This window comes from Rana temporaria, chromosome 6 (genome assembly GCF_905171775.1).
Source record: "Rana temporaria chromosome 6, aRanTem1.1, whole genome shotgun sequence".
NCBI classification, from domain to species: Eukaryota; Metazoa; Chordata; class Amphibia; order Anura; family Ranidae; genus Rana; species Rana temporaria.
Window position 1 is genome coordinate 110,028,808 of NC_053494.1, and position 24,850 is coordinate 110,053,657.

At 37.3% G+C, this 24,850-nt stretch overlaps 1 protein-coding gene across 1 annotated transcript in view; it reads left to right on the forward strand.

Annotated features, from left to right (window-relative positions):
- COL5A2 (collagen type V alpha 2 chain) overlaps nucleotides 1-24,850 on the forward strand; it is a 225,972-nt gene that overhangs the window by 177,794 nt on the left and 23,328 nt on the right. Inside the window, exons 26-48 of the mRNA XM_040357173.1 lie at nucleotides 109-162; nucleotides 1,037-1,135; nucleotides 1,228-1,281; nucleotides 2,371-2,424; nucleotides 2,517-2,570; nucleotides 2,721-2,774; nucleotides 4,580-4,624; nucleotides 4,721-4,819; nucleotides 5,246-5,353; nucleotides 5,447-5,500; nucleotides 7,734-7,787; nucleotides 7,871-7,924; nucleotides 9,192-9,245; nucleotides 9,789-9,896; nucleotides 12,624-12,677; nucleotides 13,410-13,463; nucleotides 14,514-14,675; nucleotides 15,632-15,739; nucleotides 19,598-19,705; nucleotides 20,536-20,589; nucleotides 21,447-21,554; nucleotides 21,812-21,865; nucleotides 21,950-22,057. Of these exons, the coding sequence (XP_040213107.1) occupies nucleotides 109-162; nucleotides 1,037-1,135; nucleotides 1,228-1,281; nucleotides 2,371-2,424; nucleotides 2,517-2,570; nucleotides 2,721-2,774; nucleotides 4,580-4,624; nucleotides 4,721-4,819; nucleotides 5,246-5,353; nucleotides 5,447-5,500; nucleotides 7,734-7,787; nucleotides 7,871-7,924; nucleotides 9,192-9,245; nucleotides 9,789-9,896; nucleotides 12,624-12,677; nucleotides 13,410-13,463; nucleotides 14,514-14,675; nucleotides 15,632-15,739; nucleotides 19,598-19,705; nucleotides 20,536-20,589; nucleotides 21,447-21,554; nucleotides 21,812-21,865; nucleotides 21,950-22,057 (1,755 nt within the window). The remainder of the gene's footprint in view (nucleotides 1-108; nucleotides 163-1,036; nucleotides 1,136-1,227; nucleotides 1,282-2,370; nucleotides 2,425-2,516; nucleotides 2,571-2,720; nucleotides 2,775-4,579; nucleotides 4,625-4,720; nucleotides 4,820-5,245; nucleotides 5,354-5,446; nucleotides 5,501-7,733; nucleotides 7,788-7,870; nucleotides 7,925-9,191; nucleotides 9,246-9,788; nucleotides 9,897-12,623; nucleotides 12,678-13,409; nucleotides 13,464-14,513; nucleotides 14,676-15,631; nucleotides 15,740-19,597; nucleotides 19,706-20,535; nucleotides 20,590-21,446; nucleotides 21,555-21,811; nucleotides 21,866-21,949; nucleotides 22,058-24,850) is intronic.

A 24,850-nucleotide genomic window follows, 5' to 3' on the forward strand; every position in this document is an offset into this window, starting at 1 on the left:
TGTTCTGCTGCCCTATTGTACAGAATATTTCCAAATAGAAATGTGAAATTAAAGTACAGTTGTAAAACCGCATAGCTAGTATATAACTATATCTTCTATAATTTACAGGGTTTGACTGGAAATCCAGGAGTCCAAGGTCCAGAGGGAAAGCCAGGTCCACTGGTAAGTCACCCATTGGTTAAAAAAAAAGCATCCTGCAAATTATTAACTATTGCAATTTATAAAACCAAATGGAGGTGGTGCACACTTTGCATGAACAATGACAGCAAGAATATTGTAACATTTCATGTTGAGAATAGCTAGAATAATGAGGAAAACTCATTATGATTCCATTATAATGGGCACATGGATGACAATAGAGAAGACAGTTATAAGAAAAGGTTATGTTCACAATCACATCCTATTTTTTTTTCAGATTTCTTAGTCTTTAATGTACATGTTCCTTCACACATAGCAACCAAGAAAATCTCATTCTCCCTTTGAAAAGAATTAACTCAGGCTTGATAGGTTACTTCCTGATGTCACATTCATTATGTCCCTTGGAATCTATTTCTGAAAATGTAAGATTTAGGTTGGAGGTTAAGGTTAGGGTAAGTATTAGGGTCAGGTCTAGTGTATTAAGTGATACATTATGTGTTATTAAGAGTGTTAAGTGTTATTAAGGAATTGGGTTAAATAATATCTGTAGTCTCAGCATACCCTTTAATTTTATAACATCAGCATTGTAATAGCAATACAAATTATATTTATTTTTACCATCCAATATACTCAAAACTCAATGAAAACGTCATTCATGCTGCCTCTCTGCTGGCTATCATCAGATTTCCTAAAAAATGAAGCCTTAAGTAGCAGAATCCCTTAAACTAGGTATTACTCTTTCTAGTACAGGTTTCAAGGTTTTTATTTACTTTAATTTATTTTTATCCTTATTAGGTAGAAAGTTGTAAACAGTCCTACATATAAATATTTAAAGATTGGGACTGCAATTTTATTTTGTTTTTTAAATTTTGATATTTTGTTTGTTGGCTTTTTGTAGGGAGCTTCTGGAGAAGATGGCCGTCCAGGTCCTCCTGGTCCAATTGGAATTCGTGGTGAAACTGGTACCATGGGGCCTGCAGGCCCAAAAGGCAACAGTGTATGAACTCAAGTTATTTACCTAAATACACAAACAGTATTAATTTTTTTTTGATAAACAAATTAACATTTTAATTGTGTTTTTTTTTACAGGGAGATCCTGGCAAGCCAGGTGAACAAGGCAGTGCAGGAGTTCCTGGACAAAGGGTGTGTTTTACATTGTATTTGATTTATGGTTGCTTGTTACTTTAAGCATTGATTTATACATTTTCAAAGTTTTCCTAAGTTCACCTTTTGCAAAAAAAAAAAAAATTCACTTTTTTTAACATTTATTATTTTTGGGAAAAGCACTTCAGCCATGTTTAGTGGATCACAGGTGCAATGCCTGTACACTCTTCCTCCAGCTATTTTATCCATTCACAGACCTCTGTAAATGAATGAGGCACATATGCCTGCGAAGCCTGTCACCGCCATACCCATTGTAAACCTCATAGCTGCTGCAGGGGATCAGTTTGGAGAGGGGTGGTCTGCTTGGTACTATGTTACCCTAAATATGGATAAAACATGTAACATAGTCTTGAAGGTGGGGAAGAGTTAGAACTTCTTTTGGGTTTTATATCTGTATACCATTGGAGAGATGCTACTGTTTTAGAAGCTTTCTGTGTCCTGTGGAAACGCCCACCACTTACTGTTCTAAGTGAAGACAAATCTCCCAATGTTAAGAACTAAGAATTGTATCTTATATTGAGTATAAGCCTTAAAGGGACTTTTAACTAAATCCAAAAAAAGTAAACTAAAGATCCCTTGCAAAAAATATTTTTTCTACACACACTAGATACACACTTCTCACACAGCCAGTAATGTCTACAAAAGTGAAATAAATCACTGGCTGAAGAATCTTTAAAAAAATTCACACCTCCATAAATTCCTGGTACTCCTGTGCTCTGTGGTTTGATCCACATATCACTATTGTGTTCGGTAGTAATATAGGTGGGGAAAGAACAACAGCACATATCAATACTGCAGGATATGTATTTCAGTGCAGGCAGAGGGGGAGGTGAGTATCTAAATTCGTTACTTGAGCGCGTGCCATCGTTTTCGTTTTGGATTATGTGAAAAAGTCACTATAAATGCTTCAACAAAACCTGGAAGCTGCACCATATTTTTCACGCTCCAGTTTTAGTAAATTCCCCCCACTATGCTCATAGTAACAAAGTGACATAAAGATATTGGTATAAAACAAAAATTATTTATGAGTTGAAGCTTCTATTTCCAACATGCCTTTATTTTCCATAGGGAGCTCCTGGAAAAGATGGTGAAGTTGGCCCATCTGGTCCTGGTGGTCCATCTGTAAGTAGTGAACCACATAAATACTATTTTTATTACTCTGCATAATGTATTCTGACTATAATTTTTAAACCAATGTCATTGTTTATATTAAGGGACCTGCAGGAGAGAGAGGGGAACAAGGGTCACCAGGTCCTACAGGATTCCAGGTATTTTTGTTGTGTATATTGTTATTATTTGGTATTTGTATCTCCCATTAGAATTTTTGTAACCTTAAAAAACCTTAATGTATAAGTCTATATGTACATAAATTAGCGTCATCTTCTTGTTTAAGCATTACAGCTATTTTTTTTCTACAGGGATTACCAGGTCCACCAGGTCCTCCTGGAGAGACTGGGAAGCCAGGTGACGAGGTAATACATTTGTCATGTGTTTGCAGTTTATAAATATGAAAGAAAATGATTAGTAGAAACAACCTAAAATTACAATGGATCTACCTGAGGGCTTTGCCAGGGAATCCAAATATGAGAACATTACCCTTAATATATAAAAACTCCTTGTGACAGCCTATAGCTGTTCATGCAGAAGTATGGTGAACGTACCTTTTGTTTCTAGCTTTCTAAGTATCTAATATCAAGATAAGCCTATTGCACACCAGCTCGAGTACATGTGATACATATGGAAAAACTCCAAAATGGAGGTGTTTGAGACCAAACTAACAATTGCTAGCTGGCTTAGTATCAGTTTGTAGTCTCTACTTTCAAATATGTAAGGATTATGAGCCTTGTTGTGAGCCATCTTGAGGATGGCCAATATACTGCAAAGTAACTTTTATAATATCAGTTAAACATACCAAAATATCAACAAGGAACGTAACAGCAAAATTATGAGATAAGCGTTATGCTGCGTACACACGATTGGAAATTCCGACAAGAAAACCGTGGATTTTTTTCCGACTGAATTTTTGGCTCACACAAATGTTGTCGCAAGTTCCGACCGTCAAGAATGTGGTGACGTACAACACTACAATGAGCCGAGAAAATTGAAGTTCAATGATTCCGAGCATGCGTCAAATTGATTCAGAGCATGCATGTTTTTTTGTGCGTCGGAATTGCATACAGACGATCGGAATTTCCGACAAGAACTTTTCCCATCGGAAAATTTGAGAACCAGCTCTCAAATTTTTGCTGCTGGAAGGATTTGCCCCCTTCCTGACCGGGCCATTTTTGTACGATACAGCACTGCGACACTTTAACTGACAATTACGAGGTCGTGCAACGTTGTACCAAAAACAAAATTTATGTCCCTTTTTCCTCACAAATAGAGCTTTCTTTTGGTAGTATTTGATCACCTTTGCGTTTTTTTTTTTTTTTGCTATAATAAATATCCCAATTCGAAAAAATCGCAATAAGCGAATATAGATATGTTTGCACAAAAGTTATAGCGTCTAAAAGATAGATTTATGGAATTTTTTCTTATTTTTTACTAGTAATGGTGGCGATCTGCGATTTTTATCAGGACTGTGACATTGCGGCTGACAGATTGGACACTTTTGACACTATTTTGGGACCACTGACATTCATATAGGGATTAGTGCTTTAAATAGCCATTGAATACTGTATAAATGTCATTGCTAGGGAAGGGGTTAACACTAGGGGCGATCAAGGGGTTAACTGTGTTCCCTGTGTGTGTTCTAACTGTAGAGGAGGTGGGACTGACTAGGGAAGGAGACTGATCGGTGTTCCTATGTACTAGGAACACACGATCTGTCTTCTCTCACCTGACAGGACGCGATAATGAGTGTGCAGGAGGACATCGCACCCCGCCAGGCACTGCTCCTCAGTGACGCGGCCGGAGCATGCTCGTGCCCTAATCCCCTTAGAGCGGCCGCCGTACAGTTACGGCAATTCGTGCAGGGGAGCCATTTTGCCACTGTCAATCAACAGCGGGTGGTCTGGAAGCGGTTAAATAGAAATTTGTGTAATAGTAGAATTAGTTAAGTAGCAGATTAAGCAGCACACAGAACCTCAAAAACGTTATTTTTAATTTATAAACTTTAATAATTCTGAAACATGTAGGTTGATAAAATGTCTATATTACCATATAGAAATTGAATAAAAAAAGTAAAATGTACATAAATTAGCTTAAGATTCATAGTTAGACAGTAAAAAAAGAGATGGCATTGATATTTTAATATCAAATTTTGTTTTTCATTTAGGGAGTTCCTGGAGATTCTGGAGCTGCAGGTCCCCTTGGTCCAAGAGTAAGTGCTGCTTATAAATTGCTATTATACATAATATAACATTTGCATATGAGGTTTATTATTCAGTGGAAAAATTAATTAAATTATTTCATGTAGGGAGAGCGTGGTAATCCCGGTGAAAGAGGAGAACCAGGCGCTTCAGGACTTCAAGGTGAAAAGGGTATGGCTGGAGGTCATGGACCTGATGGACCAAAGGTAAATTACATTTTTTAGGGACATAATTAAGAATGTAAAGTAAAGGATAAAAATGTATATATAAAACCTTGCACCTGTTCAAAATAGCATTCAAATTACCACATTTTATATGTTTGTAGCTGTCACTGTCATAAGGTATAAACCTTCATTGGGCTCAATTCGACAACAGTGTTGAACAGTCATTCACTGGCAATATGTGTTGTTTCAGAAACAATCAATATAATTAAACATTTTTATGTATTCAAATTTAGATTTTTATGGATTTTTATTTCATAGAACTATCACTACTTCCTAAATGCACAACATATTTTATTTACCCATGCTTGTTTACTCTACGTCAATATTTATCACATTTTGTTTGGTAATTTAAATGGTATTGTACTAAAGTATATTTACTATCAACAAATATTAAATGTGTGATTCTAGGGAAGTCCAGGTCCAACTGGAACATCTGGAGATGTTGGACCACCTGGTCTGCAAGGTATGCCTGGAGAAAGAGGGATAGCTGGAACATCAGGCCCAAAAGGTGACAGAGTAAGTATTCCTTTGTGCTGTCCTTTGCTATTTCTTTTTCTTAGGATAGAGCAAATAACTATATTATATATATATGTATTTATTTTTTATTAGGGCGGTATGGGAGAAAAAGGTTCTGAAGGTACAGCTGGCAATGATGGAGCAAGAGTAAGTATACTTTCTTGGGCATCTGACTGGACAAATCGTGATCATTAAAACAATTTCTACTAGGAGATATAACCTTATAAGTCTATAAGTCAGACTATGGGATTATAATAGGCATGTGAAGACATTTAAAATAATACCTGTCTGTATTGTCCCTGGAAAGTGGTTGAGAGGTAACATCGACAGTTTTGTCCCACCGTGATAAATGAGCATATATATATATATATATATATATATATATATATATATATATATATATATATGCATATTTTTTTAATTCTGAGTACATGGTTGCCAAGCTATACACTGTATTAGTCTAGGAGCCACAGCACATAATTGCAACAGACCCAGAAGTTAAGATTTACAATTTCAATGGCTTGCCTACTTGTTACAGGTCAGTGACTCATACGTGAAGCATAGATGAGATTGAGAGCCCCAGAGCTTGCACATTTATTAATAAGTGAGAACTGAAAGCTCTGTTATTTCCACACTCACCGGAAACCATGGTTGGGAAGCATGATAGATGATATACTTACAACTGGTTCTTAGTTTGCCTATGCATTATCTGTTAATAGAGCCCTTTTGATCATTTACTAAATAATTCCCAATTTTTTTAAAAATCTTGGAGTGAGGGCCCCCTTTGTCCCTGACTGTCTGAATTTTGGTACGAGAACCAGAATGTTGTGTATATATTTGACTGACATGGCACATGCCATTAGGCATTTTCTGCATCATTATTACAATATTGCCCTTATTTTAAAGGGGTTGTAAAGGTAAAAAATTGTTCCTTTACCTTAGTGCAGTCCTCCTTCACTTACCTCATTCTTCGATTTTGGTTTTAAATGTCCTTATATCTTCTGAGAAATCCTCACTTCCTGTTCTTCTGTCTGTAACTACACACTGTAATGCAAGGCTTTCTCCCTGGTGTGGAGAAAGCCTCTTGAGGGGGCGAGCAGGAGTGTCAGGACGCCCACTAAAACACAGCTCCTTTCTCTATCTGCAAAGTAGAGAGTGTCCTGACACTCTTGCTCGCCCCCTCCCCCCTCAAGAGGCTTTCTCCACACCAGGGAGAAAGCCTCGCATTACGATGGTGAGTTACAGACAGAAGAACAGGAAGTGAGCATTTCTCAGAAGAAATAAGGACATTTAAAAGCAAAATCTAAGGATGAGGTAAGTGAAGGAGGACTGCACTAAGGTAAAGGAAGCTATTTAGGGAAAAAAATACCTTTACAACCCCTTTAAGTTATCATAAGTTCTATTGGGAAAACAGAAGTTAATATAATAGCAGCTATGCAATAATGATGTGATACCCCAATGATGTCATGGCCTGTCAGTCATAATAAATATAACATTGGGATTGGTCCCAAATGAAAAAAGGGGCTGGTTCTCTTAAATGCAAAATTAGCACTCCTATTGTGTAAATCAACTGGTCTTAAGCACCTAATCACCAGTTCACTTTTTGAGCAGATTGATTCACCCAGCAGTACAGAGTTTTGAGATAACACCAGGAAGCGTGGTAATTTGGATAAGGGTATATCATAGCTCATTAGGGGTTATTTACAAAAGGCAAATCCACTTTGCACTACAAGTGCAAACTACAAGTGCAAAGTGCACTTGAAATTGCACTGAAAGTGCACTTGGAAGTGCAGTCGCTGTAAAGCCTGCAATACAATAACAGCATTTTAGCTTGCACATGATTGGATAATAAAATCAGCAGAGCTTCCCCTCATTTCAGATCTGAAATGAGGGGAAACTCTGCAGATTTTATTATCCAATCATGTGCAAGCTAAAATGCTGTTTTTTATTTTCCTTACATGTCCCCCTCGGAGCTACGGCGACTGCACTTCCAAGTGCACTTTCAGTGCAATTTTAAGTGCACTTTGCACTTGTAGTTTGCACTTGTAGTACAAAGTGGCTTTGCCTTTCGTAAATAACCCCCATTGATTCAGAGACATCCACTAAAGTGCAGTTAATGTTCTTCAAATGTTGTAGGTACATAAAAATCAAATTGTTAATCATATTGTTCATGCTTTATAATTTTTTTGCATGGGAAAAAATAATCCAGGCATAATTACATTTAAATACTGCTGACTTTTCACTTAAAATATATCTGGGTGCCCTTTAGTTTTAAGAGGTGGAATCAAAAACATTTTTATCAATTATTCGTTATCAGGTTTTTTTTGCATAGGAGGGTAGATACAATATGTAAAAAATGATATTCTTATTTTTCTCTCAGGGTCTTCCTGGTCCACTCGGACCATCTGGTTCTGCAGGCCCATCAGGTGAAAAGGTAACTTTATAGTATATAATGGTATAACTTAAGTAAACTCTAAATGTATGAAACACTATGACTAAAAGTGATTTTTTTTTTAGGGTGAGCCTGGTCCAAGAGGTGTGATGGGTCCAGTTGGGTCACGTGGAACTCCTGTGAGTACATTTTTTATAAAAAATATTTTTATATTTTCCCTTCATAAAATGCAGCTTAATCTAGTTTTTGTAGAATATTAGCAAATGGATCCACAAGTTTGGACTATTTACCTAAATAATGTTGACTTATTGTATATGAAATAGAGAGTCATAATTGTTGTCTGATCTGTGGGTATTTTATTTGTTTTTATTTTTTACACTTCAATTTATTTATGTTATTGTAACGGACTTTAGTTCTCTCCAAAGTGCAGATTTGGTATACCATAGCCATTATATTAGCCCATCTGCCAGTACTAGATATGTGTTTCCAAAAATGGGGCTCCCATCTTAAAACACCAGGCTGGTATTGACTTGCACAGGGCTCTTCTACATGCCCAAGGAGGTGGTGTGTGGAAAAAAATATATATGTAAGGGTAAAGTAAATTCTGTGTTTAAAATGCATACATTAGAGATACATCAACAAAACTCCCAAATCACAACTATATTTTTAAAAAGTTTGGCAATCATCAGGCATCTTTGATCTTTAGATATACTTTAATGTTTTTTTTGCTCCATCATGGGGTCAAAAGTTGATGAATAAAAGCTCTTAGCCTCACTGAATATACATGTAATGCTAATTTAAAGTAGTGATTACTGTTTTTTTAAATTCAGAAATATTAATATGGGCTAGTTCCTATACTGCTATTGTTTATTGTTTTATTCCTGCAATAGGAAGCATTGTGACACTTTTTTAGACTCTCATTCTTGAGAAACCTCCTCATTGTAGAGTGGCATGAAGGCTTTGCCTACATGCCCACAGTCCTTCAGCTACTGTATAGCAATGCTGTGCAGGAACAGTAAACTGTGCTTCTAAGTGAAGGGTAATTTTTTTTGTAATTGTAGTAAAAATTTAACAAGAATCCTTTTTTGGTATCAGTGAATGAAAACCAGAGGTTAGGTCACTGGAGATTATAAGACAAGCTGCAAGCAGAGCAGATTTTTAATTAATTAATATCCTAAGACGGTAGTTGGTTTTATAAGATACTGTATATATCTTATAAGAGTACTGCCTGGACATTAAAGAATGTCCCTGAAAGCTAGACCCTGGAAGCTTGTCCTGAAAATTTGGATGTTAGCGCAAATAAAAAAAGTATTATAGGCAATACTCAGTTGTTGTTGTTCAAGTGCAGTAATATGGCTGCAATCACCTCAAAGCTTAAAATGACCTAAAAAAATTATATATATTTTTTATCTTAAGCTTTTATTTACATGTTTTTCTATGTGTCAGGGCTCTCGAGGAGAAAATGGTCCCACCGGTCCTGTTGGTTTTGCTGGTCCACCGGTATGTGCCTTAGAACTAAAGTGCATTGTATAATTGTTCTCACATTTAGTGCAAAAAAAGCATTACATCGACACCATTGTATAACAAAAGAAAGTGAAGACTGCAACCTAAAATTATATATATTCTTTGTATTAATAGGTAACACAAATTTGCTTGGAAAGCTTAGCTCGATATGCCTAATGAGCGTGAAAGACTTGCTTATCAGTACACACCATTAAATGTTAACCTTTCACACCTTTCACATTTTTAATTTCATCAAGTAACAACAACCTATTACAGTATACTTTCACACAATAGAAACATTTAAATACACTGATGAAAGACAATTATAGAACAATTACTCTCTTAGTTGTTTAGTCAGAAAGAATGTTAGCTGAAGCTCTGAAAACACTCACAGTTTAGTTTACCATAACCACTGGTATACTGTATGCTGGTATATTTTGAGAATACACATTAGATATTTGAAGAGTACGTTCTTTATATTTTTGTGCTACTGCCAATTGACAAATATCGTGAAACACAACCTATGCATCTTTGTCTTAGGGACCTGATGGACAACCTGGAGTGAAAGGAGAACCTGGAGAGTCTGGTCAAAAAGGGGATGCTGGATCTCCTGGTCCTCAAGGTCTTTCTGGATCTCATGGGCCACATGTAAGTAACAAGAATGTCAAGTGCAATAAAAAACCAACCTGATAGCCACTATAGTTTTTTCATTTTCCAACCTGACCTGTTATTTTTTAGAGAATAACAATTAAAAGCATGGTGTATCTGCATGAATCAATTCCAAATGCAGGTGATAAAGCAGTGACAATGTATTTAATGTATGAGGATTGGAATTCAATAGGGTTTATTGATGGGCTCAAGATTAAACTTCAAAAAAACATTCAGAAAAAATAATCCTGAATATGATGGGTGTAAAAATGGCTGAAAAATTTGAGGGATTTTTAAACTAGGCGATGGGGGGGAGGGTCCAAATGTAGAGATATTCAGGGCGGAACATATTCCAGAGGGTAGTATTGGGGGCATTAGTGGTAGGTTGACTAAAGCACATTAACCCAAGGTAAGTATAGTAACCAGTCCTAGTTGCAATCTTGGAACACCCAATAAGAGGAGAGTATGCGACCGTCTAAACTATGTGGCATGTTCACCAATGCTAGGAACCTGGCAGACAAGATGGGTGAACTAGAGATACTGCTGTATGAGGAGGATTTGGATTTTGTTGGAATTTCAGAGACCTGGTTCAACAGCTCTCATGATTTGCTGGCAACCATTCAAGGGTATACCATTTATCGCAGGGATAGAGAGGGTAAAAAAGGGGGAGGGGTATGCCTATATATCAAGAATAATGTACAGGTGAATGTGAGAGATGACATCACCAAGGGAGCTAGGGAGGAGGTGGCATCCTTAGGGTAGAGCTCCAGAGGTAAGAAGCTAAGGGGAAAATAATACTGGGAGTATGCTATTGGCTCACTAACCTGAGGGAGGAGGGGGAGACGAATCTCATATCACAAGTTGGATTAGCAGCAAGGATGGAAAGTGTTATCATAATGGGGGATTTTAATTATCTGGACATAGACTGGGCGAAGGGAACCATTCGTCTATGGCTCGCCAGTTCCTAAATGTCTTGCAGGACAATTTCATGGTTCAAATGGCAGACGCACCAACTAGAAATAAAGCGTTACTGGATCTACTGATTATCAACAATACAGACCCAATCACGAATGTGGAAATACAGGGCTATTTAGGAAACAGCGATCACAGGTCAATTGGCTTCAGTATAAATCGCACAAATAGGAAACATAAGGGGAATACAAAGCCACTGTATTTCAAAAGAGCCAACTTCCCTAAACTACAAACATTGCTAGAAGGCATGAATTGGGATAAAATCTTAGGAACAAAGAACACAGAGGAGAGATGGGTTTGCGAACAAAAGTCTTGGATGGCTTAACTCCAATGTAAACATGCATATAAAAGCAAAGGAGAAGGCCTTCAAAAAATACAAGGTTGAGGGATCATCATCAACATTCAGACTTTATAAAGAATGCAACAAGAAATGTAAGGGTGCAGTTAGGGTGGCTAAGATAGAACACGAAAGACACATAGCGGAGCAAAATAAATCCCAAGAAATTCTTCAAATATGTAAACAGTAAAAAAGGGAGGACAGACCATATTGGCCCCCTAAAGAATGAGGAAGGACATCTGGTTACAAAGGATGGGGAGATGGCGAAGGTATTGAATTTATTCTTCTCCTCAGTCTTCACTAGGGAATCGGGGGGCTTCAGTAACCAAAACTGCAGTGTTTATCCTCATGACACCTCACAGGAAGCACCTCCATAGTTAACAGAGGACAACATTTTAATTAGACTTGGGAAACGTAACATTAATAAATCACCAGGACCAGATGGCTTGCCTCCAAGGGTACTTAGGGAACTCAGTCAAGTAATTGCCAGTCCATTGTTCCTAATTTTTACGGACAGTCTACTGACTGGAATGGTACCAGCTGACTGGAGAAAAGCCAATGTAGCACCAATATTTAAAAAGGACCCAAAATACATTCCTGGGAATTACAGACCAGTTAGCCCAGTGTTTCTCAATTCCAGTCCTCAGGCCCCCCCAACAGGTCAGGTTTTCAGGATTTCCATTATTTTGCACAGGTGATTTGATCAGTTTCACTGCCTTAGTAATCGCCACAGCCTTTTCATCTGAGGGAAATCCTGAAAACCTGACCTGTTGGGGGGGCCTGAGGACTGGAATTGAGAAACACTGAGTTAGCCTAACATCAATAGTATGTAAGCTCTTGGAGGGGATAATAAGGGACTATACAAGGTTTTAGTAATGAGAACGGTATCATTAGCAGTAATCAGCATGGCATCATGAAGAACCGTTCTTGCCAAACCAATCTATTAACCTTCTATGAGGACCCCACAATAGGGATAAAACTTTTTAGCGGAAGGGAGTTTAACAAGACACGTGGCCACTCATTAAAATTAGAAGAAAAGAGGTTTAACCTTAAACTACGTAGAGGTTCTTTACCGTAAGAGCGGCAAGGATTTGGAATTCCCTTCCACAGGCGGTAGTCTCAGCGGGGAGCATCGATAGTTTAAAAAAACTATTAGATAAGCATCTGATCGACCACAACATACAGGGATATACAATGTAATACTGACATATAATCACACACATAGGTTGGACTTGATGAACTTGTGTCTTTTTTTAACCTCACCTACTATGTAACTATGTACTATGTAACTATGATATAAAAATCTTTCATAATACATTATATTATTAGTATTTTTTTTCAAACTTACAGGTCAGGCATAAAACAGTACAGCCTATATTATTGCTTCAGCTTTAAAGCTATAATTTTCTTGTTTTCAGGGACCTCATGGTGTGAATGGACTAAAGGGTGGTAGAGGAACACAAGGACCCCCGGTACGTAGAGATTATATTTAAGCTTGAAACAGTCTTTATTTACTTCTTTAGCGGATAAGAATGCACACAATGCATGGTTTCTGATCCACATGTGGATGGCAAAACAAAGAGGTTAAATTAAAATATAAATAATACATGTTGGCAGTTTTACTAACATTAAAAAGTAGATTACCATGAATATAAAATGCTGAAAAGGTTATTCATATTTGAGAGTGACTTACTAAAAGAGTATAATATGTTACTTTGCAAAGTGAATTTTTGCTTTGCCAGGACATTTTTACTTATGCCTCATGAATAAGGTAAAGCTTTGCTTACCTAAATAATACAATAACATGCAATCTTTTTTATTATTCTTGAACATTTGTATTCTTTCCAAAGTGAATACTTACCACATTAACTAAGCTGAGTGAAGATTCCTTTTTAAAGTGAAAATTCCCTTGCAAAGTGAACACATGCTACTCTTTTAATAAACTATCTCCATTGTCTCATGTTCTACTACTACAACACTTGTGGTATTGATTAAACAATTGAATAGACTAGATACACTAAAAGTAATGTGGGAAAGGCAGAGGCCATTCATTTACATTTTGTATTATAAAACATTTATGCAACAGAATATGCCTTAATTAGGAAAACCTAGAGTACTGCATCTTATAGTCTGTTTGTATAAAGAATTTGCAGTTTCCTTTTTTCCATGCTCATTTTGCAAAAATATTTCCTTTTTGTTTTAAGGGAGCAACAGGATTTCCTGGTTCGGCTGGCAGAGTTGGACCTCCTGGGTCTGCTGTAAGTAAACCAAGAACACGTACTGCGCTTCTCAGCTGTAGTACGGCACTTCTCTGTTATTAAACATAACGTTCTTCTATAGTTCTGGTTTGTTTTTAACTCTATTTTAACTCAGTGGCACCCAAGCATATATTTATATATCACAATAACATTACATTGATATAAGCATTTTTAATGACAACCAGTAAGGTATCTACTTTCAAGAATAGTAATGTTTTAATAAAGTGTTACTAAACTCACTAAATTCACCCCCAGTAAAATCAGACTATAGCTCCAGTAAAGCATGCTTGTTATACGTACTGTGGAACCTAGGGGGTAATCCTGAACATTGTGTAAAAAAGGCTGTTTGATTCTCTCTTCTCTGATCCTCCCCCTTTTCCGCTGTCCCCAATCCATCTCCTGATAGCACAAAGCCTTTGGAGTCAGTTTTATGTGTATTGCTAGAGAGTTTTTTTTCTTGGGAGGGTGCATGTGATCAGCACAGGGCGAATCAGCACTGTGCAGACAGAGGGTCATGTGTCATGCTGTCTGATAGGACAGTCAGAGTAGAATGAAAACCCCTCCTGCAAAACTGTAACCAGACACTGATAGAAGTCACAAGATTGCTATATACTGCTGATAAGAAAGGGTATTTAGCAGTTTATATTTACTAAAATATTTGCATTTCCTTATTCTATGTACTGTGGGAGACCAGATATAGTGAATTTAGGGTCCTGGGTTTAGTAACTCTAAGTTTGGTAAAGCAGAGAGAAGTGAAATAGTGGACAGGATGCTGTATGCACATGCACTCCACACATAGCACAGCATTAATGTAGCCATCAATACACCACACCATGTGGGCTTAAACAAACCCATGGCATCCCTGTTATTTGGAACAAGACTTTGTGACCAAAAAGTATTGTGATACAATACATCCTCGGATAATGTAGAGAACCATATTTCTAAGATAGTGTAACTAAAATCTAGGTAATTTAGGGTCCATAGAGGTAAACATGTTTTATTTATTTGTGTTTGTATTCAGTAAATGTGCTTTTGTTTTTTTCTTAACAGGGAGCTGTGGGACCTCCTGGTCCTATTGGTGATCCAGGCAAGGAAGGTCCACCAGGTATTCGTGGTGAGCCTGGCGCACATGGTAGAATTGGAGACAGAGGTCCTGCTGGCCCCTCTGGAAGTCCTGGTGATAAAGGAGACTCTGGAGATGATGGACAGCCAGTATGATTTGTTATAATTTTTCAAGAATGATTTGAACTATGTTTTATACCATGTTGATGTGCCAGAGGATTTTAATGAGAACCACTAGCTACTTTGTACTAAAATGATCTATATGTTAAAGATGTAAATTATTTTTCAAGGGAATGAAAAAAATGTGCATCAGTTCATGCTTATTACTACTCATGTAAGATTGTGTATGTGATGTCATATTACCCATCTTTTTTGACTGGTCTAGGTTTGTTCCATTTAATGCTAACAAGACATGCATAAAACTTAAAAAAAAATGTTAAACTAATTATTTTCAAATTAATTTGAGAAGCACTACTCTCACTAAATTGTTCTCACTTAAACTTGTTTTTATGTGTTTCCTTTTTTTTGTATTAAGATTCCAGCTGAGAACATAAAATATTTTTTTTTTTTAAGCTTCATTCAGTCATTTAACTTTAACTGTAACTGTGCTTGACCTATCCAATGTTTTTTTTTTTTTTTCATTTTGGCTTTTTAATACATTAGTTACCATATTTATCGGCGTATAAAACGCACAGGCGTATAACACGCACCCTAACGTTAAGAGGGAAAAAACTTTCCATAGCCCCCTGTATATAACACGCAGGCACAGTTTACCCTCCATTTTCAGGGTAAAAAAGTGAGTGTTATACGCCAATAAATACAGTATATAGGATCAGAAATGGCCATATACAGTAGGCTTGATTTTCCTTTAGACTACTTGGCAAAACATGATAAATCCTGATCTTGTTTTAACCTTTTGAACAGCTCTACAGAGGCTGTTAAAAAAAAAAGTTAAACCTTTTTACAATTGTTTATAAGATAAAAGCAGCTATTGTACATGTTTGTATATTATCAATATTCTCACCAAGACTTTTTTTTCAGTGTTTGCAATATACTTAGAATAAGATATATTAAATTTACCTTTTCATTTTATTCTTAAATTTTAGGGTCCTGATGGTCCACCAGGTCCATCTGGAACAACAGGTCAAAGGGGTATAGTTGGCATGCCCGGGCAAAGAGGAGAAAGAGGAATGCCAGGTCTTCCAGGGCCAGCTGTGAGTATCTCAGTAGTAGATGTTATTGCGCTTTAAAATGATATAATATGCAAATAGGTATGCAATGTATATGAGGACACAACTAATTCCACTATAGGAGATGGGGTTGATTTACTAAAACTGGGGAGTGCAAACTCTTGTGCAGCTCTGCATAAAAAGCAATCAGCTTCCAGTTTTTTTTGGCAAAGCTTAATTGAACAAGTTAAAGTTAAAAGCTGATTGGCTACCATGCACAGCTGAACCAGGTTTTGAACTCTCTATTTTTAGTAACTCAACTGCCATAAAACTGATCAGCATATGCGAATGAGTTTAATATATTAAACACAACTGACCTAAAATAAATGAAGGTCTACAGTACAGAAGTAGTGATATGACTTCTTTATCATTCTAAATCTTATCAGTTAAAAACTTGTATTTTCATTAGCTATTGTACTAAAAAATAGCAATTATTATTAAAGGATATCTAAATCCAATAACGAGAATGTAATATATTGCAGCTTACCAGTCTTTAAATGTGGTGGCTTTATTCATTTTCATTTTTAAGATTAAATACATTCTCTGCTCTTGTCACTTGTCCTTGTCACTTCCTGTAAGCAAAACTGAAGGTGCAATGTTATCTTTCTTCTGTAAACTACCAATCACCCATGTAATGGAGATGAAGAGAGGAAGACATGTTTGAAGTCCAACCTGGGTGGCAAACATGGCTTTCTCCATAGATACAGTACAGTGAGTAAGTGCTGTTACCCTAGGACAGGAAGTGTGCTATTCACAAAGTTGGTAAGCAGTAATCAATTTATTTTTTCAAGGGGGGGGGGGGGGGTGTTAATGCTTTAACCACTTACAGACTGTAAGGATTTACCCACTTCCCGACCAAGCCATTTTTTGGCGATATGCAATGCGTCGCTTTAACTGACAATTGCACATTCATGCGACGTTGTACACAAACAAAATGTATGTCCTTTTTTTCATATAAATAGATCTTTTTATTTGGTGGTATTTGATCACCTCTCTGGTTTTTATTTTTTGAGCTGTAAACAAATAAAGAACAACAAATATGAAAACTAACTAATATTTTTTTACTTTTTGGTATAATAAATATCCCCCAAAAAATAAAAAAAATAACACATTTCTTCATCAGTTTAGGCCAATATATAAAAAAAAATGCAAGTTATAGTGTCTACAAAATAGGGGATATATTTATGGCATTTTTGTTCTTATTTTTTTTTTACTAGTAATGGCAATGATCTGCGGGACTGCGACATTGCGGCGGACAGATCGGACACTTTTGAGACTTTGTTGGGACCAGTGATATTTATGCAGTGATCAGAGATAAAAATAGCCACTGATTACTGTATAAATGTCACTAGCAGGGAAGGGGTCAACACTAGGAGGTGATCAAGGGGTTACATTTTCCCTAGGGAGGTGTTTCTAACTGTGGGGGCAGTGTACTGACTGAGAGATAGCTAGGAGGAGAGAGATAGCTGTTCCTAATCACTATGAACTGCAGATCTCTTTCTACTCCCCTGTCAGAATGGAGATCTGTTTGTTTACATACGCAGATCCCCGCTCTGGCTCTCTATGGAATGATCGTGGCCGCCGGCCACATGCATCAGCTCCGGCATCGTGCCGCGGGCACACCCCCTAAACCTATGTAGTTATGTAGTCAGAAGCACCCCTAAACCTTAAAGGGGTTGTAAAGGAAACATTTTTTTTCATAATAAGCATCCTTTACCTGCAGACATTCCTCTTTTCACTTCCTCATTGTTCGTTTTTGCTCAGAAGTTGCTCTATTTCTTCTCTGTTCTGTTCACTTCCTGCTTGTCTGATTTTACTGACCACCGTGATGGGAGGCTTTACTGCCGTGGTCAGTAACGTTCTCACCCCCTCCTGGGAACTACATCTGTGTGGCAGGATGCTCTCTACTTGTTAGAGACTTCAAGGAGGTGTGAATTACTGGGCGTGCCGCAATTTAATATTGGGAAATGTAGTTCTTACATGAACGAACAATGCAAACCAGGAAGTGAATGAGAGAACAGAAACTAGAATGCCGGAGGTGATATAGATGAAGGAATTTAATAGGTATTTACTCGTTTTTTAACAGAATCATTACACTATTCTGTCTGTCTACCTGGCAGACATTAATTTTAGGCAAATTTTTTTCTTCCTTTAGTGACCCTTTAAGTACCCATGTATACACATGTACCACTTATTAACAAACTGTATAGCCAGTAAATCAGTTTGCCATCATCCTCTTATAATTGCAAGATTTGTTTATAGCATTCTACACATTAAAGCGGAGTTCCACCCAAAAGTGAAACTTTTGCTTATCGTATTCCTCCCCCCTCCAGTGCCACAAGTGGCACCTTTCTATGACAGGTGTCCTTCCCACTCCGGGAGTCCCTGCCGTGGAGCTGTTACATCACCACGGGGTTCCCTTCTTCTCCCCTGACCGCTGTGCCAATAGGAGAGAGGAGCGGGGCCTCGTGCATGCACAGTAGGGTTCCCGGCATGAAGCCGAAAGGCTACACTGCTGGGTTCCCCTACTCGCAATGGCGGCAGAGCACCCGACCACTGATGTAAACATCAGCTGCGGGTGCCGACATTGATGGACTCCAGGACAGGTAAGTGTCCATTTATTAAAAGCCAGCAGCTGCAGTATGTGTAGCTGTTGGCTTTTAAAAAAAATTTCAGGGTCGGAACACCACTTTAACTTAAAGACATTGGTGTCTTCTGACCAAAGATTACTTAACACCCAATCACACATTGCCAAATACAAATGCAATATAATTCATATTTTTAGTATGAGTTGTGATTTAATTTGAAAAATAATTGACACTGAGGGGGAAGGTTATATCTAATAGCATACAGTTACATAGTTAGGTAAAATGTCTGATAGTTCAGCATTTCACAATTTCTGCAGTTGTTTCTGCCTATTTTGCCTCACTGGAGGAAAATAGAAAATGCTTCCTGGCCCTTCAGGAAGTCTCTCATTGCTCTGGATCGAAATGTTGATCTTTTAGACTTTAGTAATTTAAAATGGATATAACTGGCTGCAACAAAAAACCTCCAATCATTTTTTTTAATTGCTTTTTTTCCTGCTCTTGCAGTAAAATGTTCCATATCTTAAAAAGACCCTGTCAATAGACCATTCATTTAAAAAAAAATCTTCACATAAAATCATATAAGGATAAGGATATTTTTAAGATCGATCAGCAAACATATTATTTGTGCATTTAACATTTTATGCATTTTATTAACCTGTAAAAAGACCCCCTTGTGAAAGCCCTGAGACTGCTCCTGGATGCTGCCTTTTTGGATCTGATGTCTTTGGCCCCAGCACACAACACAAGTGGCACAATACAGTTATCTTGTTCACTCTCCTATAGCTGCTTTGTGGTATGTAAGGAGGTAAAGAAAGGTAAACATATGCTGGGTCAGCAAAGAAACAAAATTAAAATCTCAGAAGAGGAGAGGGCTGTGGTGCACAATGAGGAAGGGGAAACTAGAGAACTGACTCTCCTGGAGTAATTGTCCATAGTGGTAAAAGATACCAAGAGTAGTGCCTTTAAAATAAGTTGATAAAATCTCTGTCAACACCCTTTATTATTCATGTTTTATAATTGTGTATTGTGTAATGTATTAGTGGATCAGCTTTGGTGTCTTTCAGTGTTTTCACTGCCTATCAGCATAGTGATTAGTGAATAAGGAGAATTTACATAATAACTTCATAATAGCTTTGTGACAGAACTTTGGTCGAGGATGTGCAAACTGTAACAAAAGATAAAAGTATCTGTTCATGCTTCTATATCCAGATGTTTAATACATAATTGTAAAAAAAAAATATGTTTGCCCTCATAGGGATCCCCTGGAAAACTTGGTCCCACTGGTTCTTCTGGAGAGAAAGGTCCATCTGGTCCCATTGGTATTCCAGGTGCTAATGGTCCCGTTGGAGAGCCAGGTGCAGAGGTATTGTATTGTGTTTATTTTCTTCAAAATATATTATTTATTTATATTACTTAATTATTTGTATTAGAAGCATTACTTTTTAAAAATGTAATCTTAGAGCCCCTATTATTATTATTATTATGCATTAATTCTATGAAACATCATTTTAATAAATTAAAAACGTATACAGGCATACCCCACTTTTAAGTACACAATGGGACCAGAGCATGTATGTAAAACGAAAATGTACTTAAAGTGAAACAACACCTTTTTTCACTTCTAGGGTGTAGTGAGGGGTCAGGGGCTGTAGTGGGGGTGTCAGGAGCTGTAGTTGAGGTCTCAGGGGCTGTAGTGGGGGTGTCAGGGGCACACTGGAACAGGGTGGGCTATGCTCTCTGAGTTTCAGCTCCTTCTACCGCGGCTGCAAAATGTCTGTACAGTACTTGTAAGGCACTTACGGGTATGTCCTTACTCGCGAGTGTATGTAAAGTGAGTGTACTTAAAGCGGGGTATGCCTGTAGTGTTAAAACAACTACTAAAACACACATTATATCAATTCTTAATATTTTTTTGTGTTAGTCTGCATGCTTACCTATCTTAAATTAACATGTTTCCTTTTAAATGTAAGTAGCTGCAAAAAACTAAATGTTAAATTACATGCAACCCACTTATCAATATCTTTAAAAGACCTTTCCTGTCAAGCATCTTCCCCTTTGAGTTTTATAGACATCTATTTCTGAAGGCATCTACTAAAAAGAAATGATTATGTTTTACAAACCTATATTACTAAAGGTAATTTAGTAAACATGGCAGCGTGTTGTCAATATGCTAAAAACATATGTATTTTTAAGGGTCCTTCTGGTAACGATGGTGCCCCTGGACGAGATGGAGCTCTTGGAAAACGTGTATGTACTCATTATATATGTTTTTGTGTGAAAGTTGTTGCAAATGGAAATTATATTTTACCAAATGTCATCTGTTACGTAAACATTGAAGTCCCAAATTACATTTTTAATGCATATATTTTTAGCGCTTTATGAAGATTTGGATATATTTTTGTAATTTGTATGAACAAACAGCTAAACATAATGTTTATTACCCCAGTAGAAGATGCCCTAGAAGTTTTGTCTGCTCTAGAGACAGAACAGAACACTATCTGACTTATTGGAATGAATGCCCAGCAGATTACATTTTTGTAAGATTTGCTAACAATCCAGTATATAGTATTGATTATATTAAAGCCAAACTTCAATCAAAACTTTCTATTTAGTTTTGGATAAAGCAGGTTAGGGACTTGTAAATAAATGATAAGAAATGTCTCCAATAGGGACACAAACAAAAACAACAACTCATTATTAGTAGAATGAAGAAGGATTAGAACTTCCAACTGTGATATTTTTTTACTAAAAGAGTAAGAGCTGTTTGTTCACTTTAAAGAACATATCTTTACTTAGCTAAGTGTATACGGGGTAGTTGTGTTCATTTTGAACACCTAAATATGCAGGGATAATAAAAATCATTTTTGCATGATTGGATAAATAAAGTGAATACAGATTTGTTCTATTTAATAAGCTTTACATAAACTCTATTCCCTTAGTAAATATGCCCTTGTGTTGTTTACTGCTGTCTGCATCTTCCTATTCCAATGATGATCTTCTTACTGATTTCTTGTAAGGGTGTCAATGGGACAATAATGAGGGAAAATCTTACAAGAATCTTACCGCAGGTTAATCTGATTGAATATATGACTGTAATCTTGCAGGGTGATCGTGGTGATCCTGGACCTGAAGGCCTAGCTGGATCTCAAGGTGCTCCAGGAACATCAGGACCCGTAGGTGCACCAGGAGAAGCTGGACCAAGAGGTGAAATAGTAAGTAATTTTAATCAAATTATGTGCACTATCAAATAAAGGGAGAAAAATAAAACAAACAACAATTGAAGATGTTAACAATTGTTTATTTATCTTCATTATTCTTTTTAATATTGAATTCTCATTGAATATCTAAAATATCTAGCAAAATACCATTTACATTTTACATAATTACATTTCACATAACTTAGGATGGGTAAAATGATTCTGTTTACAGTATATTCAAAATATTTATTTATTTTATTTCTCTTTGCTAGGGATCCCGTGGTCCCATGGGTCCTCCAGGTAGAGCTGGAAAACGAGGCTTTCCGGTATGTTTTTTTTTTTATGTAAATTTAGGTGAAAGTTATATTGATATGTGCCTTTCAATCCCAGTTTCTTTTTTTTCCATATAGGGGCCCCAAGGACCACGTGGAGACAAAGGAGACAATGGTGAACGTGGAGAAAGAGGACAAAAGGGACACAGAGGTTTTACTGGTTTGCAAGGTCTTCCAGGTTCACCTGTAAGTTTTATTTTTTTAATGAGAGAATAATCCGAATCCATAACTGCACCTTGGTATTACTTTCACTCATATTGTATATTATTGCAACTATATAAATACTGTGGTAAATAATTTTCCAACGCAAATTACCATACAAACCAAACATCTGTTTAATCTGCGGGCACAATGGGTGTGAAAGTGTTTGAGTACACTACATAGAGGTTTATTTTTACAGATCTCATAAAAATTTGGTCTCAGAATTTTGTGTGTGACACAATACTTACATGTAAGATAATTAGTTGCAATATAGAAGAGGTCATATTAACCTCCATTTTCATTTTCACTGATAAGGCAGTATTTCCTTATGAATGTGTTGCAACAATTAAAACAAAAAGAGGCAGTCAAAATGTATCAAATAAAAACAACATGAATTTGTCAGGTGTGTTGGGGTATAAGTTTAGCATAGATTGGGTGAAGGTGAAGGCAAACCAGCAGGCCTATATCTTGTACGCAACAGAGGCCATATCTCTATCTTCCATATGGTAGATATGTAGCCATTGTTGAACAGTAGGGAGAGTAGTTTGCTTCCAAATGTGAGGGATAATGGATTTTGCAGCATCTAGAAGATGAGGAGTGATAGAGCGCTTGTTTTGGCCGGCTGGTTCATCTGTACAATAGAACAATATGACCCATGGGTCATTTGGTATAGGGAAGCCTTGAATTGCTTCAATCCAATGTAGGATTGAAGACCAGTTTGGACGTACAGTATTAGAGGGCATTGCCACCATATGTGAACGTGAGTAGCAAGCTCACCACAGCCTCTTCAGCATAGAGCAGGCACATTAGGGAAAATATCATGGAGATGAGCTGGGATGAGGTGCATCTAGAGAGCATTTTATAATTGTTTTCAGCAAATTTTGATGAAATGGAAGAGATATGTGTGAGGTGGAGTATAGTAGAATGTTGGATATCTGTGAGATTGTGTTGAAGGTCCAGTTCCCAGGCCCTTATGAAGTTAGGAACCAAAATGGTGTCTAGTTCCAACATAGTTTGTAAAATTGAGATATCGTTTTCTGTGGGGGTTGGGAGATTGCCAGAATTTGCTCCACTGGTGTAAAGGTTTTGGTAGAGATTTAATTAATTGAAATAACTGAGCGTGTCTCCAAATCCATAAAAGAGGGGGAGGTGAATTGGATAATGGCGTGTCCAGGCAACAGTCCTTTTGCATTTGTGACTAGATGGAGGAGAACGTTAGGACTTGGCAGCCAGTTACGGAACTGTGGGTCTAGTTGACCTGGAGGAAAGTATGAATGGCCCATCAAAGGCATCAGTAGAGGGGTGAGTTATACTTCCAGCCATGAGATTTGTGTAACGAGTCCCATATAGAGATAGTGGACCATGTCAGAGGAGACGTAAGTTCTGAAAAGTTCCTGTAGTCCTTAGGGATCCAAAGTTGTGAGAATCGATCTGTACCACTTAGGTCATGCTCTAATTGGACCCACAGTTTAGAGTCAACATGATGTTTCCAGTCTGAAGTTCTTTGCAGTATAACAGCAAAATAATTCTTTTTGAAATCTGGGAGGGCTAAACCCCTGTTATTATTTTGTCTGATAAGTATTGCACATGAGATGCGGGGGGCGTCTCCGATGCCATACACATCTAAGTACTGTAGATAATAACATTGAAAAGTAACCTGGGGGGATTTAGTATGGTATTATTTGAAGAAGAAATAGCACTCTGGGTAATACGTTCATTTTGACAACACTAATCCTTCCCAACCAGGAGTTAGCTAGGTGGTTCCATTTGTGTAAGTCTTTCCTAATAGAGTTTAGAAGAGGTGTACATTTTGCCTGAAATAGAACAGCAGGGCTGAAAGTCAGGTAGATCCCAAGGTATTTCATAGTGTGAGGTTGCCAGGCAAAGGGGAAAGCAGGATTTAAGTTATTAGCTCCTACAAGTGGGACTGAGACTGGACTTAAGAATTTCGTATTTGGATAAGTTGGTCTTGAAATTAGATATGGAACCAAAATATTTAAAGGCAGACATCAGGTTAGGTAAGGAGATTGTGGGCTGCTGTATTTAGAATAAGATGTTATCAGCATAGGCAGCATATTAATGTTCGCATCCACCTATTGGAATGCAATGTGTATTCAGATCGTTCCTGTTGTAATGTCGGGGATTGAATTTTCAGCGAAATAGCGGGATAACTCAGTGCCTATCTGTGTCCTATCAACAGCATCAGTTAGCAGGGAGTCATTGAGTTTCCAGTTGTTTTTCCTGTGGGGGAGCAAGGGGATTGTCAGGTTAACCCAAAACGGGCCATGATCAGATAGGGTAGAGACCTCTATCTTGGCCTGTTGCAGCCATGCTAGGTAATAGTGATCAATAAGGATATAATCTATTCTGGAGTAGGATTAATGGATGTGTGAAAAATAGGAATAATCTCTGCCTTTTTGGTGTAACACTCGCCAAGTGTCCATAAGTTGAATGTCGTGTAGGCGTTTACAGATGAAAGCTAATCGTTTGTGGGAAATGGAAGAAGTGCCTTGAGAGGTGTCTATTGCGGGTTCTAAGGGTACATTAAATCCCCTGCCAGGATAATACAGCCCGAACAAAGTCTTTTAGTTGGGCCAGGGTACTGGAAATAAACCTGTCTTGGTCCTGATTGGGGGCATAAATGTTCGCTAGTGTACAAGGCGTATTAACCAGAGTGCCCCTCTAAGAACAGGTATTTACCACAATCATCAGCCAATCTAGTAACACACTGAAAATAAATCCCTTTGTGAAAACCAATTGCGACCCCTTTTGCCTTAT